The 16,700-nt window shown below is 40.8% G+C and overlaps 1 protein-coding gene across 1 annotated transcript in view; it reads right to left on the bottom strand.

Moving 5' to 3' along the window:
- REXO1 (RNA exonuclease 1 homolog) overlaps positions 1 to 16,700 on the bottom strand; it is a 256,903-nt gene that overhangs the window by 9,130 nt on the left and 231,073 nt on the right. Inside the window, exon 15 of the mRNA XM_069740645.1 lies at positions 10,844 to 10,964. Within this exon, the coding sequence (XP_069596746.1) occupies positions 10,844 to 10,964 (121 nt within the window). The remainder of the gene's footprint in view (positions 1 to 10,843; positions 10,965 to 16,700) is intronic.

The following is a 16,700-nucleotide window of genomic DNA, read 5'->3' as shown; positions in this document are numbered from 1 at the left end:
CCGTTGTCATGTGCTGCCCTATTCTGTCATGTGCTGCTCCCATCCTGCGCCCCCGTTCTGTCATGTGCTGCTCCCATCCTGCGCCACCGTTCTGTCATGTGCTGCTCCCATCCATATGCCCCATACGCTGCTCCATAAAGGTTGATGGCCCCATAAGATGCTCCATACTATATGCCCCGTGTGCTGCTCCATCAAGGTTTATGGCCCCCATAAGATGCTCCATAGTATATGCCCCGTACACTGCTCCATAAAAGGTTTATGGCCCCCATAAGATGCTCCATAGTATATGCCCCGTATGCTGCTCCATAAAGGTTTATGGCCCCCATAAGATGCTCCATAGTATATGCCCCGTACACTGCTCCATAAAAGGTTTATGATCCCCATAAGATGCTCCATAAAGGTTTATGGCCCCCATAAGATGCTCCATAGTATATGCCCTGTACACTGCTCCACAAAGGTTTATGGCCCCCATAAGATACTCCATATTATATGCCCCGTATGCTGCTCCATAAAGATTTATGGCCCCCATAAGAAGCTCCATACTCTATGCCCCGTATGCTGCTCCATAAAGGTTTATGGCCCCCATAAGATGCTCCATACTATATGCCCCGTACACTGCTCCATAAAGGTTTATGGCCCCCATAAGATGCTCCATACTATATGCCCCGTACACTGCTCCATAAAGGTTTATGGCCCCCATAAGATGCTCCATACTATATGCCCCGTATGCTGCTCCATAAATGTTGATGGCTCCATAAGATGCTCCATTGTATTGTATGCCCCGTATACTGCTCCATAAATGTTGATGGCCCCCATAAGATGCTCCATTGTATTATATGCCCCGTATGCTGCTGCGATATATATAAAAAAAAATTAACATACTCACCTATCGTTGCTGGGCGCCGAGTGCTGGGGGGCCTGAGCAGGCGGGAACACCGGCACGCCTAGGGGGTCAGGTGCCGGAGTCGCCGCTAGCTCAGGCTCCCGACACTTGCTATATTCACCTGTCTGTCTCGTTCCAGCGCGCCGCTCCGTGTTCCGGGTCCTCTGGCTGTGACTGTTCAGTCAGAGGGCGGCGCGCATTAAGCGCGTCATCGCGCCCTCTGAACGTCACAGGCAGAGGACCCGGAAGATAGAGCGGCACGCAGCGTTGGAATAGGACAGACAGGTGAATATAGCTTATACTCGCCCTCCTGGCACGTCCCTGCTGCTCCGTTGGAGATCGCGGTGTGCGTTCAGTGCTTACGCATACCGCGATCTCCTGGGAGCATCACTCTGTGGGGTCCAGACTGCGCCGGCGCTTGCGCAGTCTATAAAGGCTTCGGACAGAGTGACGCTCCCAGCCTTATATTATAGATACACACACACTACCGCTCCAAAGTTTAGGGTCACTTAGAATTTTCCTTATTTTTGAAAGAAAAGCACAGTTTTTTCCAATGAAGCTAACAATTAAATGATTCAGAAATACACTCAATACATTGTTAATGTGGTAAATGACTATTCTAGCTGCAAACCTCTGGTTTGTAATGCAATATCTTCATAGGTGTATAGAGGCCCATTTCCAACAACCATCACTCCAGTGGTCTTATCGTACTTTGTGTTTGCTTAATGTGTAAGAAGGCTAATGGATGGTTAGAATACCCTTGAAAACCCTTGTGCAAGTATGTTAGCACACCTGAAAACAGTTTGGCTGATTAGAGAACCTATAATCCTGACCTTCCTTTGAGCTAGTTGAGAATTTGGAGCATTACATTTGTTGGTTCCATTAAACTCTCAAAATGGCCAGAAAAAAAGGACTTTCATGTGAAACTCGAAAGCCTATTCTTATTCTTAGAAATGAAGGCTATTCCATGCGAGAAATTGCCAAGAAACTAAAGAATGCCTACAACGGCGTGTACTACTCCCTTCAGAGGAGAGCACAAACAAGCTCTAACCAAAGTAGAAAGAGAAGTGGGAGGCCCCGCTGCACAACTGAGCAACAAGACAAGTACTTTAGAGTCTGTAGTTTGAGAAATCATAGTAACATAGTAACATAGTTAGTAAGGCCGAAAAAAGACATTTGTCCATCCAGTTCAGCCTATATTCCATCATAATAAATCCCCAGATCTACGTCCTTCTACAGAACCTAATAATTGTATGATACAATATTGTTCTGCTCCAGGAAGACATCCAGGCCTCTCTTGAACCCCTCGACTGAGTTCGCCATCACCACCTCCTCAGGCAAGCAATTCCAGATTCTCACTGCCCTAACAGTAAAGAATCCTCTTCTATGTTGGTGGAAAAACCTTCTCTCCTCCAGACGCAAAGAATGCCCCCTTGTGCCCGTCACCTTTCTTGGTATAAACAGATCCTCAGCGAGATATTTGTATTGTCCCCTTATATACTTATACATGGTTATTAGATCGCCCCTCAGTCGTCTTTTTTCTAGACTAAATAATCCTAATTTCGCTAATCTATCTGGGTATTGGGTATTGTAGTTCTCCCATCCCCTTTATTAATTTTGTTGCCCTCCTTTGTACTCTCTCTAGTTCCATTATATCCTTCCTGAGCACCGGTGCCCAAAACTGGACACAGTACTCCATGTGCGGTCTAACTAGGGATTTGTACAGAGGCAGTATAATGCTCTCATCATGTGTATCCAGACCTCTTTTAATGCACCCCATGATCCTGTTTGCCTTGGCAGCTGCTGCCTGGCACTGGCTGCTCCAGGTAAGTTGATCATTAACTAGGATCCCCAAGTCCTTCTCCCTGTCAGATTTACCCAGTGGTTTCCCGTTCAGTGTGAAATGGTGATATTGATTCCTTCTTCCCATGTGTATAACCTTACATTTATCATTGTTAAACCTCATCTGCCACCTTTCAGCCCAAGTTTCCAACTTATCCAGATCCATCTGTAGCAGAATACTATCTTCTCTTGTATTAACTGCTTTACATAGTTTTGTATCATCTGCAAATATCGATATTTTACTGTGTAAACCTTCTACCAGATCATTAATGAATATGCTGAAGAGAACAGGTCCCAATACCGACCCCTGCGGTACCCCACTGGTCACAGCGACCCAGTTAGAGACTATACCATTTATAACCACCCTCTGCTTTCTATCACTAAGCCAGTTACTAACCCATTTACACACATTTTCCCCCAAACCAAGCATTCTCATTTTGTGTACCAACCTCTTGTGCGGCACGGTATCAAACGCTTTGGAAAAATCGAGATATACCACGTCCAATGACTCACCGTGGTCCAGCCTATAGCTTACCTCTTCATAAAAACTGATTAGATTGGTTTGACAGGAGCAATTTCTCATAAACCCATGCTGATATGGAGTTAAACAGTTATTCTCATTGAGATAATCCAGAATAACATCCCTCAGAAACCCTTCAAATATTTTACCAACAATAGAGGTTAGACTTACTGGCCTATAATTTCCAGGTTCACTTTTAGAGCCCTTTTTGAATATTGGCACCACATTTGCTATGCGCCAGTCCTGCGGAACAGATCCTGTCGCTATAGAGTCCCTAAAAATAAGAAATAATGGTTTATCTATTACATTACTTAGTTCTCTTAGTACTCGTGGGTGTATGCCATCCGGACCCGGAGATTTATCTATTTTAATCTTATTTAGCCGATTTCGCACCTCTTCTTGAGTTAGATTGGTGACCCTTAATATAGGGTTTTCATTGTTTCTTGGGATTTCACCTAGCATTTCATTTTCCACCGTGAATACCGTGGAGAAGAAGGTGTTTAATATGTTAGCTTTTTCCGCGTCATCTACAACCATTCTTTCCTCACTATTTTTTAAGGGGCCTACATTTTCAGTTTTTATTCTTTTACTATTGATATAGTTGAAGAACAGTTTGGGATTAGTTTTACTCTCCTTAGCAATGTGCTTCTCTGTTTCCTTTTTGGCAGCTTTAATTAGTTTTTTAGATAAAGTATTTTTCTCCCTATAGTTTTTTAAAGCTTCAATGGTGCCATCCTGCTTTAGTAGTGCAAATGCTTTCTTTTTACTGTTAATTGCCTGTCTTACTTCTTTGTTTAGCCACATTGGGTTTTTCCTATTTCTAGTCCTTTTATTCCCACAAGGTATAAACCGCTTACACTGCCTATTTAGGATGTTCTTAAACATTTTCCATTTATTATCTGTATTCTTATTTCTGAGGATATTGTCCCAGTCTACCAGATTAAGGGCATCTCTAAGCTGGTCAAACTTTGCCTTCCTAAAGTTCAGTGTTTTTGTGACTCCCTGACAAGTCCCCCTAGTGAAAGACAGGTGAAACTGTACAATATTGTGGTCGCTATTTCCTAGATGCCCAACCACCTGCAGATTTGTTATTCTGTCAGGTCTATTAGATAGTATTAGGTCTAAAAGTGCTGCTCCTCTGGTTGGATTCTGCACCAATTGTGAAAGATAATTTTTCTTGGTTATTAGCAGAAACCTGTTGCCTTTATGGGTTTCACAGGTTCGACGCCTCACAGGTTCTCAACTGGCAGCTTCATTAAATAGTACACGCAAAACGCCAGTGTCAACATCTACAGTGAAGAGGCGACTCCTGGATGCTGGCCTTCAGTGCAGAGTGGCAAAGAAAAAGCCATATCTGAGACTGGCTAATAAAAGGAAAAGATTAACCCCTTAGTGACGGAGCCAAATTTTTTAAATCTGACCAGTGTCACTTTATGTGGTATTAACTCTGCAACGCTTCAACAAACCCCAGTGATTTGGAGACAGTTTTTTAGTGACACATTATACTTTATGAATATGGTAAATTTAGGCCGATATATTTTGTGTTTAGTTAAAAAAAAATATCAGAAAGTTGAGAAAAATGTTTAAAAATTTGCAATTTTCAAACTTTGAATGATTATTCCTTTAATCCAGATAGTTATACCACAGCAAAACATTAATAAATAACATTTCCCACACGCCTGCTTTACATCAGCACCATTTGTAAAATGTTATTTTATTTTGTTAGCATTTGGGGAGGTTTGTTGAAAATGTAGCAGTAATTTTTCATTTTTTCAAGGAAATTTACAAAAATTTTTAAGGGTCCTATCCATGTTTAATTGACTTTAGGGGTCCTATATATTGGGAAAAAAAACAAAGTTATGCCATTTTAAAAACAGCACCCCTGACATACTGAAAACTGCAGTCAGGTAGTTTATTAACCTTTCAGGTGATTTTCAGAAATTAATGCAAAGTTGCATGACAGAAATGAAAATGTGTATTTTACCACCTAAATTCCACTAACATCTGAACAGGTCACAACAGCCATCAGACTATAAGGCTGCTATTTGATCGTGAATTGCCATGGCAAATAACAGGAGCACACAATCATGATCTGAAGGCACAGATTTGGATAAAGAGCAAGCCCCCACACTCTGTTAACCATTTATATGATGTAGTCACTATTGACTCAGCATCTAATGGGTTAAACAGATTTGGACGGTGCAAACACTGATTGTGGCTGATGCAGCAAGTTGTCAGCTATAGTGTACAGCTGACAGCTGCTGGATTGTCACCTGTATGGGGAGGCTATTCTCTTATATCTCAGATTAGTTAAAAGGCGTATTGGCGGTCATTAAAGGGTTAATATGGGAAAAGAACACAGACATTGGACGGAGGAAGATTGGAAAAAAGTGTTATGGACAGACGAATCCAAGTTTGAGGTGTATGGATCACACAGAAGAACATTTGTGAGACGCAGAACAACTGAAAAGATGCTGGAAGAGTGCCTAACACCATCTGTCAAGCATGGTGGAGGTAATGTGATGGTCTGGGGTTGCTTTGGTGCTGGTAAAGTGGGAGATTTGTACAGGGTAAAAGGGATTTTGAATAAGGAAGGCTATCACTCCATTTTGCAACGCCATATTCTGTGGACAGCGCTTGATTGGAGCCAATTTCATCCTACAACAGGACAATGACCCAAAGCACACCTCCAAAATATACAAGAACTATTTAGGGAAGAAGTGGGCAGCCGGTATTCTATCTGTAATGGAGTGACCAGCGCAGTCACCAGATCTCAACCCCCATGAGCTGTTGTGGGAGCAGCTTGAACGTGTGGTATGCAAAAAGTGCCCATCAAGCCAAACCAACTTGTGGGAGGGGCTTCTGGAAGCATGGGGTGAAATTTCTCCAGATTACCTCAGCAAATTAACTGCTAGAATGCCAAAGGTCTGCAATGCTGCAAAGGGAGCATTCTTTGACAAAAGCAAAGTTTGAAGGAGAAAATTATTACCGTATTTCAAATAAAATTCATTTTTTCTCAATGTCTGGACTAGATTTTAAATTCATTTGATTAATAAAAGTATGAGTTTTCATGGAGAACACAAAATTGTCTGGGTGACCCTAAACTTTTATATGTACAGGTCATGTGTATGTCATGTGTCTGTGTACTGTGTATAAACACCTACAAGTAATGGCAACACACAAAAAGGAAATCATAAAAAGGTATAACTTTATTTAGAACAAATTAAAAACAAAGGACTTTAGTAATAAAATACAATACAGGTGAGGGTCACATAAACAGGAAAAGAAAGGTGGAAAACGCCTGGAAGGAATATAAATATATATATGTATCATCCACAACCGACCTATAATTAGAAATAACTGCTACACATACAGACGATAGCAACAAGGCTACAGATTGAATAAATACATAAAACAGGATAGGACCTTGTGTCTAGTAAGCCACATGCATGGAAGAGTTAAACCAGCACACATATATGGTTCAAGAGTAAGGTCCGACAGAGGTCCTGTAAACCTAATAAAACAACAAGTATGTGAGACAATGTTACATTATGTAAATACAGATGCCACTGATGCATATCAGTACAGCCTATTCTTAGGGAAACACCCTATAACGGACATGAACAATAACAGGGAACAACTCCACTATGCGATAAATCCTACAGAGAAACTACGGAGTATCCAAGAACCCAACAAACGTAACAATCTAAAAAACGTAACAAATTTTATTGAATGTCATAATCACATAAAAATAACATATCACAAACAAGGGACACGTATAGTACATGTATATAAATATAAGAAATATAAATATAGGAAATCGTTTGTGCCAACTGCCTTGGGAATGTACAATAATAACATTAGGGTTAAACCACCAAGGTGAAAGTCTACTTATTTCTCTACATTTCAGTTCACTCGTTGTGTATGTCCTATTCTAATGTATAATGTTCTTCTGTCAACAAACTGTCATGTCAACTATGTAATTCCTTTATGATTTTTATGATTTAAGTTGTGCTGCTGTGATACCATAATTTCCCACGGGATCAATAAAGTGTATCGTATCGTATCGTATGTACGACAGACAACTACCACTGCAAGTAACACCTCGGGTATAGAGAGGGCAATAGCTCAACAATGGCTATATGAAGCACATAAGTCCGTAATTAAATTGTTAATAAAGTGCATAGTGCTCCTAAAGTGCATATATATACCTCATATCGCCATATACATAAGTATTAATCAAACCTAAAATAGGTGAATATAGAAGTAACCAAGGCTCTGCCCATCTTACCCAGAAACAGGTGGTGCCAGTGTGTGTCCGGCGACCCCCCGAGGAAGCTTACGCGAAACGCGCGTCGGGGCCGCCGGACACACACTGGCACCACCTGTTTCTGGGTAAGATGGGCAGAGCCTTGGTTACTTCTATATTCACCTATAGGTTTGATTAATACTTATGTATATGGCGATATGAGGTATATGTATGCACTTTAGGAGCACTATGCACTTTATTAACAATTTAATTACGGACTTATGTGCTTCTTATAGCCATTGTTGAGCTATTGCCCTCTCTATACCCGAGGTGTTACTTGCAGTGGTAGTTGTCTGTCGTAAATGTACTATACGTGTCCCTTGTTTGTGATATCTGTTATTTTTATGTGATTATGACATTCAATAAAATTTGTTACGTTTTTTAGATTGTTACGTTTGTTGGGTTCTTGGATACTCCGTAGTTTCTCTGTAGGATTTAATGTTACATTATGTATAGCATATTACCAGGTCAGATGCAGGGTAACCAGGAGTCCACCACACCCGATGCGCGTTTCGCATTGAAATGCTTCGTCCAGGGGAAGGTCCTATCCTGGTTTATGTATTTATTCAATCTGTAGCCTTGTTGCTATCGTCTGTATGTGTAGCAGTTATTTCTAATTATAGGTCGGTTGTGGATGATACATATATATATTTATATTCCTTCCAGGCGTTTTCCACCTTTCTTTTCTTGTTTATGTGACCCTCACCTGTATTGTATTTTATTACTAAAGTCCTTTGTTGTTAATTTGTTCTACATAAAGTTATACCTTTTTATGATTTTCCTTGATACCTTTGTTAATACTATGGCCCTTACTTAGGACATATACAGGTCCTTCTCAAAAAATTAGCATATAGTGTTAAATTTCATTATTTACCATAATGTAATGATTACAATTAAACTTTCATATATTATAGATTCATTATCCACCAACTGAAATTTGTCAGGTCTTTTATTGTTTTAATACTGATGATTTTGGCATATAACTCCTGATAACCCAAAAATCCTGTCTCAATAAATTAGCATATTTCACCCATCCAATCAAATAAAAGTGTTTTTTAATAACAAACAAAAAACCATCAAATAATAATGTTCAGTTATGCACTCAATACTTGGTCGGGAATCCTTTGGCAGAAATGACTGCTTCAATGCGGCGTGGCATGGAGGCAATCAGCCTGTGACACTGCTGAGATGTTATGGAGGCCCAGGATGCTTCAATAGCGGCCTTAAGCTCATCCAGAGTGTTGGGTCTTGCGTCTCTCAACTTTCTCTTCACAATATCCCACAGATTCTCTATGGGGTTCAGGTCAGGAGAGTTGGCAGGCCAATTGAGCACAGTAATACCATGGTCAGTAAACCATTTACCAGTGGTTTTGGCACTGTGAGCAGGTGCCAGGTCGTGCTGAAAAATGAAATCTTCATCTCCATAAAGCATTTCAGCCGATGGAAGCATGAAGTGCTCCAAAATCTCCTGATAGCTAGCTGCATTGACCCTGCCCTTGATGAAACACAGTGGACCAACACCAGCAGCTGACATGGCACCCCACACCATCACTGACTGTGGGTACTTGACTTCAGGCATTTTGGCATTTCCTTTTCCCCAGTCTTCCTCCAGACTCTGGCACCTTGATTTCCGAATGACATGCAAAATTTGCTTTCATCAGAAAAAAGTACTTGGGACCACTTAGCAACAGTCCAGTGCTGCTTCTCTGTAGCTCAAAAGTGGCTTTACCTGGGGAATGCGGCACCTGTAGCCCATTTCCTGCACACGCCTGTGCACGGTGGCTCTGGATGTTTCCACACCAGACTCAGTCCACTGCTTCCTCAGGTTCCCCAGGGTCTGGAATCGGTCCTTCTCCACAATCTTCCTCAGGGTCCGGTCTCCTCTTCTCGTTGTACAGCGTTTTCTGCCACATTGTTTCCTTCCAACAGACTTACCATTGAGGTGCCTTAATACAGCACTCTGGGAACAGCCTATTTGTTGAGAAATTTCTTTCTGGGTCTTACCCTCTTGCTTGAGGGTGTCAATGATGGCCTTCTTGACATCTGTCAGGTCGCTAGTCTTACCCATGATGGGGGTTTTGAGTAATGAACCAGGCAGGGAGTTTATAAAAGCCTCAGGTATCTTTTGCATGTGTTTAGAGTTAATTAGTTGATTCAGAAGATTAGGGTAATAGGTCGTTTAGAGAACCTTTTCTTGATATGCTAATTTATTGAGACAGGTTTTTTGGGTTATCAGGAGTTGTATGCCAAAATCATCAGTATTAAAACAATAAAAGACCTGACAAATTTCAGTTGGTGGATAATGAATCTATAATATATGAAAGTTTAATTGTAATCATTACATTATGGTAAATAATGAAATTTAACACTATATGCTAATTTTTTGAGAAGGACCTGTATATAGGTGTTTTGTGTACTGTGTATGTGTATAATGTGAAAATAATTCCAAGTGTGGCAAAATAGCAAACAAAACGCAATACAGAAGTTGTTTGAGGGGTTTTTCTTTACAGCATTCGTAATCGTACTGACCTTGAGAATCATATGGAGATACCAAACATGCATAGGTTTTTTTTGTTTTTGTTAAAGATACATTTTTTGCCCTCCCTAGCCAGTGTTTTTACTTACCGTTTTTTCCGGCGTGTAAGACGACTTTTTAACCCCTAAAAATTGTACCAAAAATCGGGGGTCGTCTTATACGCAGTGTACGGGTGCACGGAGCGATCCTGGATGGTTCAGAGGGTCTGAAGGAGAGGAGACTCTCCTTCAGGCCCTGGGATCCATATTCATGTAAAAAAATTAAGAATAAAAAATATGGATATACTCACCCCACCGACGGACCCTGGCTCTCAGCGCTGCAAGTGTCTGCCTCCATTCCTAAGAATGCAGTGAGTGAAGCACCTTCGAGAACGTCGCAGTTAATATAAGACTGCTCTCTATGGTACTGCATGGACTAAGTCTGAACCACACTTCCTGAAGACAGGGAAGGCAGGAGAGCTGGAACACCAATGTCAGCAGAGCAGGTAATGGGAGGCAGATAGAGGGCAACAGCTAAGGTGACTAGTGATGACAAATGTATATGCACTTTTCAGTGCTAGAATGGAAGAAAGGCTATGTCTACTTTTCCAACCACTGAACGGACATAGAAAAAAAAATGAAGAAACTTTGTAATGATTTTGATTAAAAATGTCCCACCTTTTTGCAACTTTAGCTCCTACACAGATTATGCATTTACATGGTTATAGGTTACAACTTAATACTGTACAGCTGAATTCTGTATATACATGCTTACCATTGTCTTGGATAATACGCTTAAGATGGTCAGCCATTAACGAACGAAGCGCACGCTTGTAAGGCATTCCAAGTCGGTGTGGAAAAACAACTGCCGTGTCCACTACAGTCGGGTGAATAAGCTTTAAAAAAAAAAAAAAAAAACACGTGAATCATCATTCCTTTTCACATTAAGATTGGTCATCAATACATGATGAGTAACATGAACGAACATTACAGTAATTAAACATCACTCCAGCTATTTTGAGGTTACACAGTACAGCAAAGATGTAATGTAGAGGGTCTTGCGTACACTTGATTTATACTTGTAGTTTATGTGATGCAGCTTCAGTCTTTCTTTTTGTGAGAAATTTCTACCTGCCAGCTCTTATTACAAGCAGAAGGCAGGTAAGACTGTATGAAGGTGCATCTCATACATGTAATCTGGAAATTCAATACAAACCACTTACACAGGGTTGCATAGATAGCCAAATGTCTCAAATACAGTGGGATAGTCCCAAATTCAGGTCTCTATCCCACTGTCCTGTCGGTCTGCTGAATATCATGCACATAAGAGGATACTTATTTATCTTATGTGCTTTGCTCTGCCCCTCCTGAGTTGAGTCCCTGTGTATTGTGGCTTCTTCATTTAACTGTTTAGGGCTTTGCGGTCTACTGCTGATATAAGGTCCAGGATTCTGAGGAGAAGACCTAAGCATTTTATCACCACCTTTGACACCCCTATTGCAGACACATAACACTATGTGATAAATAGAAGCATTATTTTTATTAGACCCAGTGATGACAAAATTGCTGGATCTTTGCCATGTACAAGAGAGCTGATGAGTCCTCTAAGACCCAGATCAGCTCTGCCAGTGACTTCTCATTCACTGTCTGTTTTCCCTATAACTTGGGCTCCTGTGGACACCCCAGTTACAGTGGAAAATAAGCATAATAAAGAAAAAAAGTGATGCTTCCAGAGAACTTTTATGATCTCTCTTTTGGGACAAATTCTGAAAAAAATAAATTATACATAAACATAAAGAACAAATTTAAGTTAAACAAATGCTATTTAAATAAAAACATCATATAAAAAACAAAGCGCATTATACAGAAATTTATAAATACTACAAAACAGTGCCAAAACATAGAATTCTTCTGCATAAAGCAGCTTAACAACCAATATAAAAAAAAATAAAGTTATGACTCCTGAAACGCAGAGATGGAAATGCACAAAATAAATAGCCACTCATGAAAGAGGATTTCCCTGACAGTATGGATCATTCTGACCTTACACTGCGCTGTTATAGGTTTGCAACCTTTTCCTATGGAATCTTTCAATAAAAAGAGGTTTTCTGTGCTTCTCAATAAATTAGAATATCTTCAAAAAGTTAAGTTATTTCAGTTCAATACAAAAAGGGAAACTCTTATATTATACAGAGTCATTACAGTCATCTATTTCAAGTGTTTATTTCTGCTAATGTTGATGACTATGGCTTACAGCCAAAGAAAACACAAAAGTCATTAAAAGTCTCTCAGTAAATTAGAATAATTAACAAAAACACCTGAAAAGGCTTCATGAAGTGCTTAAAAAGGTCCCTTAGTCTGTTTCAGTAGGCTCCACAATCATGGGGAAAACTGCCGACTTGACAGATGTCCAGAAGGCAGTCACTGACACACTTCACAAGGAGGGTAAGCCACAAAAGGTCATTGCTAAAGAAGCTGGCTATTCCCAGTGCTGTATCCAAGCATATTAAAGGAAACCTGTAACCCCCCCCCGGCACTAATGCTTCATTCTGGCTAGGTGGCTCTTTTAGTTCGGGTCCCTTCCACCGCTGAAAGAATCGTTTTTAGAATTTGTCCCTCATAACTCTAGTATCTGACGATATCTGACGATTCCTATGACGCTGCACAGTAGAAAAGAGACGGAGGGAGATGAGGGAGAGCCACAGAGAACTACTGCGCATGCCCAAGATTCCCAGCCCCGCATGTGAATAAATCAGAAGAGACAGCGAGGTGGGATCCCAGGCCACGCGTCCATGCAGGCGTAAGAAGGAAGACATCATGTGATGTCAGTGGACAGGCAGCGCTAACTGCGCATGCCCAAGAAAAAAAAAAGATTACAGCGATGCTGCCGGATAAATAACTGAACGTTGAGGAGGCAGCGCCCAGAAGAAAGGAGGAAATGACTGATGGCTGTGAGGAGTCTGTGTCAGGGGGGAAAAGACCTGCCCCCCTGACAAACTAGAGGTATGAAGGACAAATTATAAAAATGATTATTTCAGAGGTGGAAGGGACCCGAACTAAAAGAGCCACCTTGGCAGAATGCAGCATTAGTGCTGCACAAAGTGGCTCTTTTAGTTAAAAATGCCTGAGGGGGGTGAAAGGCTCCCTTTAATGGAAAGTTGAGTGGAAGGAGAAAGTGTAGTAGAAAAAGGTGCAAAATCAACTGGGATAACTGCAGCCTTAAAAGGATTTTTAAGAAAAAAACATTTAAAAATTTGGGGGAGATTCACAAGGAGTGGACTGCTGCTGGAGTCATTGCTTCAAGAGCTCCCACACAGACGTATCCAGGACATGGGCTACAAGTGTTGCATTCCTTGTGTCAAGCCACTCATGACCAAGCAACAATATCAGAAGCGTCTTACCTGGTCCAAGGAGAAAAAGAACTGGACTGTTGCTCAGTGATACAAGGTGTTGTTTTCAGATGAAAGTAAATTTTACATTTCATTTGGAAATTAAGGTCCCAGGGTCTGGATGAACAGTGGAGAGGCACAGAATCCAAGCTGCTTGAGATCTAGTGTGAAGTTTTATTAAGACTAAAGTCAGCGCAGTCGTCTACCAGGAAATATTAGACCACTTCATGCTTCCCTCCGCAGACAAGCTTTTAAGAGATGGAAATTTCATTCTCCAGAAGGGCTTGGCACCTGTCCACACTGTCAAAAGTACCAATACCTGGTTTAAAAACATCAGTATCCCTGTGCTTGATTGGCCAGAAAACTCGCCTGACCTTAACCCCATAGAGAATCTATCGGGTATTGTCAGGAGGAAGATGAGACGCCAGACCCAACAATGTAGAGGAGCTGAAAGCTTCCAACATGGGCTTCCATAACACCTCAGCAGTGCCACAGGCTGATCGCCTCCATGCCACTCAGCATTGATGCAGTAATTGATGCAAAAGCCCCGACCAAGTATTGAGTGCATTTACTGAACATACATTTCAGTAGGCCAACATGTCGTATTTTATAATAATTTTTCAAGCTGGTGTTAAAAAGTATTCTAAATTACTGAGATAATGACTTTTGGGTTTTCATTGGCTGTAAGCCATAATCATCAACCTTAACAGAAATAAACACTTCAATTAGATCACTCTGTTTGACTCTATATAATATACACTTTTTGTATTGAAGAACTGAAATAAATTAACTTTTTGATGATATTCTACTTTAGTGAAAAGCACTTGTAAATGCTGTAAAAAATGAAATGGCAGAATTGCTGTTTTCAGGTCAGTGTAGTTCCCCAAGTTAAAGCAATAAACAACCAAAACTCTGAATGTAACGAAAATGATACCAATATAAAACTACAACTTACCCTGCAAAATAAAAAAAACTCTCAAAGATAAACCTAACTGAAAAATAATAATTGTTGAGTCTCAGAAAAAAGGGCATTATAAACAGTTTTTTTTCTGTCCGAATTTTTATAAATATTTAAAAAATAAAAATACATACCGGTAATTGATATCACTACAATTATACTGATCTAAACATACCAGGCTTTTTATGACACATTGAACACCATAAAACACTGAGTTGCTTGCCCTTTTTTCAGTACATTACGTATATGCTAAAGTGAATGGTGTAATTCTAATCTGCAATTGGTCTCACAAACCGCAACAGGTGTATGTTAATGGTGCAGATTTAATTCTGTGTTTGTAAGCATTTTTTAATGCAGAATTGCTGGGATTGCTATTGCAATTGTGTTTTTATTCGCATTTTCTCAGGCTCTATATAGAAAGTTATAAGGGAAAAATACACCAAATGGAGAGGGAGTGGGCCAATCCCAACTAGCTGTTCATCAGTAGCATTCAGAGGCCAGGTAGGACTGTTTAGCTAAAAGAATCTGTGCAAAATAGCCCTTCAGCAAAAATATATTTAACCCCTTACCGGCATCGGACGTACTATACCGTCCGATGCCGGCTCCCCTGCTTTGATGCAGGGCTCCGCGGTGAGCCCGCACCAAAGCCGGGACATGTCAGCTGTTTTGAACAGCTGACATGTGCCCGTAATAGGCGCGGGCAGAATCGCGATCTGCCCGCACCTATTAACTAGTTAAATGCCGCTGTCAAACGCAGACAGCGGCATTTAACTACCGCTTCCGGCCGGGCGGCCGGAAATGACGTCATGCTTGTGAATGGTAACCATAGAGGTCCTTGAGACCTCTATGGTTACTGATTGCCCGTCGCTGTGAGTGCCACCCTGTGGTCGGCGCTCACAGCACACGTGCAATTCTGCTACATAGCAGCGATCAGCAGATCGCTGCTATGTTGCAGAGCCGATCGTGCTATGCCTGCTTCTAGCCTCTCATGGAGGCTATTGAAGCATGGCAAAAGTTAAAAAAAAAGTTTAAAAAAATGTGAAAAAAATAAAAAAAACATAAAAGTTTAAATCACCCCCCTTTTGCCCCAATCAAAATAAATCAATAAAAAAAATATCAAATCTACGCATATTTGGTATCGCCGCGCTCAGAATCGCCCGATCTATCAATTAAAAAAAAGTATTAACCTGATCGCTAAACAGCGTAGCGGGAAAAAAATTCGAAACGCCAGAATTATGTTTTTTTGGTCGCCGCGACATTGCATTAAAATGCAATAACGGGCGATCAAAAGAACGTATCTGCACTGAAATGCTATCATTAAAAACGTCATCTCGGCACGCAAAAAATAAGCCCTCAACCGACCCCAGATGATGAAAAATGGAGACGCTACGAGTATCGGAAAATGGCGCAATTTTTTTTTTTTGCAAAGTTTGGAATTTTTTTTCACCACTTAGATAAAAAATAACCTAGTCATGTTTGGTGTCTATGAACTCGTAATGACCTGGAGAATCATAATGGCAGGTCATTTTTAGCATTTAGTGAACCTAGCAAAAAAGCCAAACAAAAAACCAATGTGGGATTGCACTTTTTTTGCAATTTCACCGCACTTGGAATTTTTTTCCCGTTTTCTAGTATACGACATGCTAAAACCAATGATGTCGTTCAAAAGTACAACTCGTCCCGCAAAAAATAAGCCCTCACATGGCCAAATTGACGGAAAAATAAAAAAGTTATGGCTCTGGGAAGGAGGGGAGCGAAAAACGAACACGGAAAAACGAAAAATCCCCCGGTCATGAAGGGGTTTTAAATTTGAATCTCAATAATTTTATCTGATTGAGCCCACAAAATGACGGATTTGTTGAAACAAAAACATTAGGAAAAGGCCATACCATAAGCAGAGAAGATTTTCTTCCTAGTACTGCAGATTGACAAAATCTGCAATCCATAAGTGGTCCTTATTCATCGACTACGGGCATTCTCCCACCTCCAGACCAGAAGGAAAGACTGGATTATGAGAAATTGGAGCCAGATGAGTGTGGGAAAAGCAGAGACAATATCTTTTAGGCTACGTTCAGATTAGCGTTTCCCGACGCTGCGTCGGGAAACGCAGCGGCGACGCACGCGTCATGCGCCCCTATGTTTAACATGGGGGACGCATGCGTTTTTCTTGTTGCGTTTTCCGACACGTGCGTCGTTTTTGACGCTAGCGTCGGACGCAAGAAAATGCAACAAGTTGCATTTTTCTTGCGTCCGATTTTCGTCCAAAAACGACGCACGCGTCGCAA

Source organism: Ranitomeya imitator, chromosome 1, assembly GCF_032444005.1.
Source record: "Ranitomeya imitator isolate aRanImi1 chromosome 1, aRanImi1.pri, whole genome shotgun sequence".
Taxonomy (NCBI): Eukaryota; Metazoa; Chordata; class Amphibia; order Anura; family Dendrobatidae; genus Ranitomeya; species Ranitomeya imitator.
The sequence above is the reverse complement of the archived record's forward strand: the minus strand, read 5'-3'. Positions and strand labels throughout refer to the sequence as shown.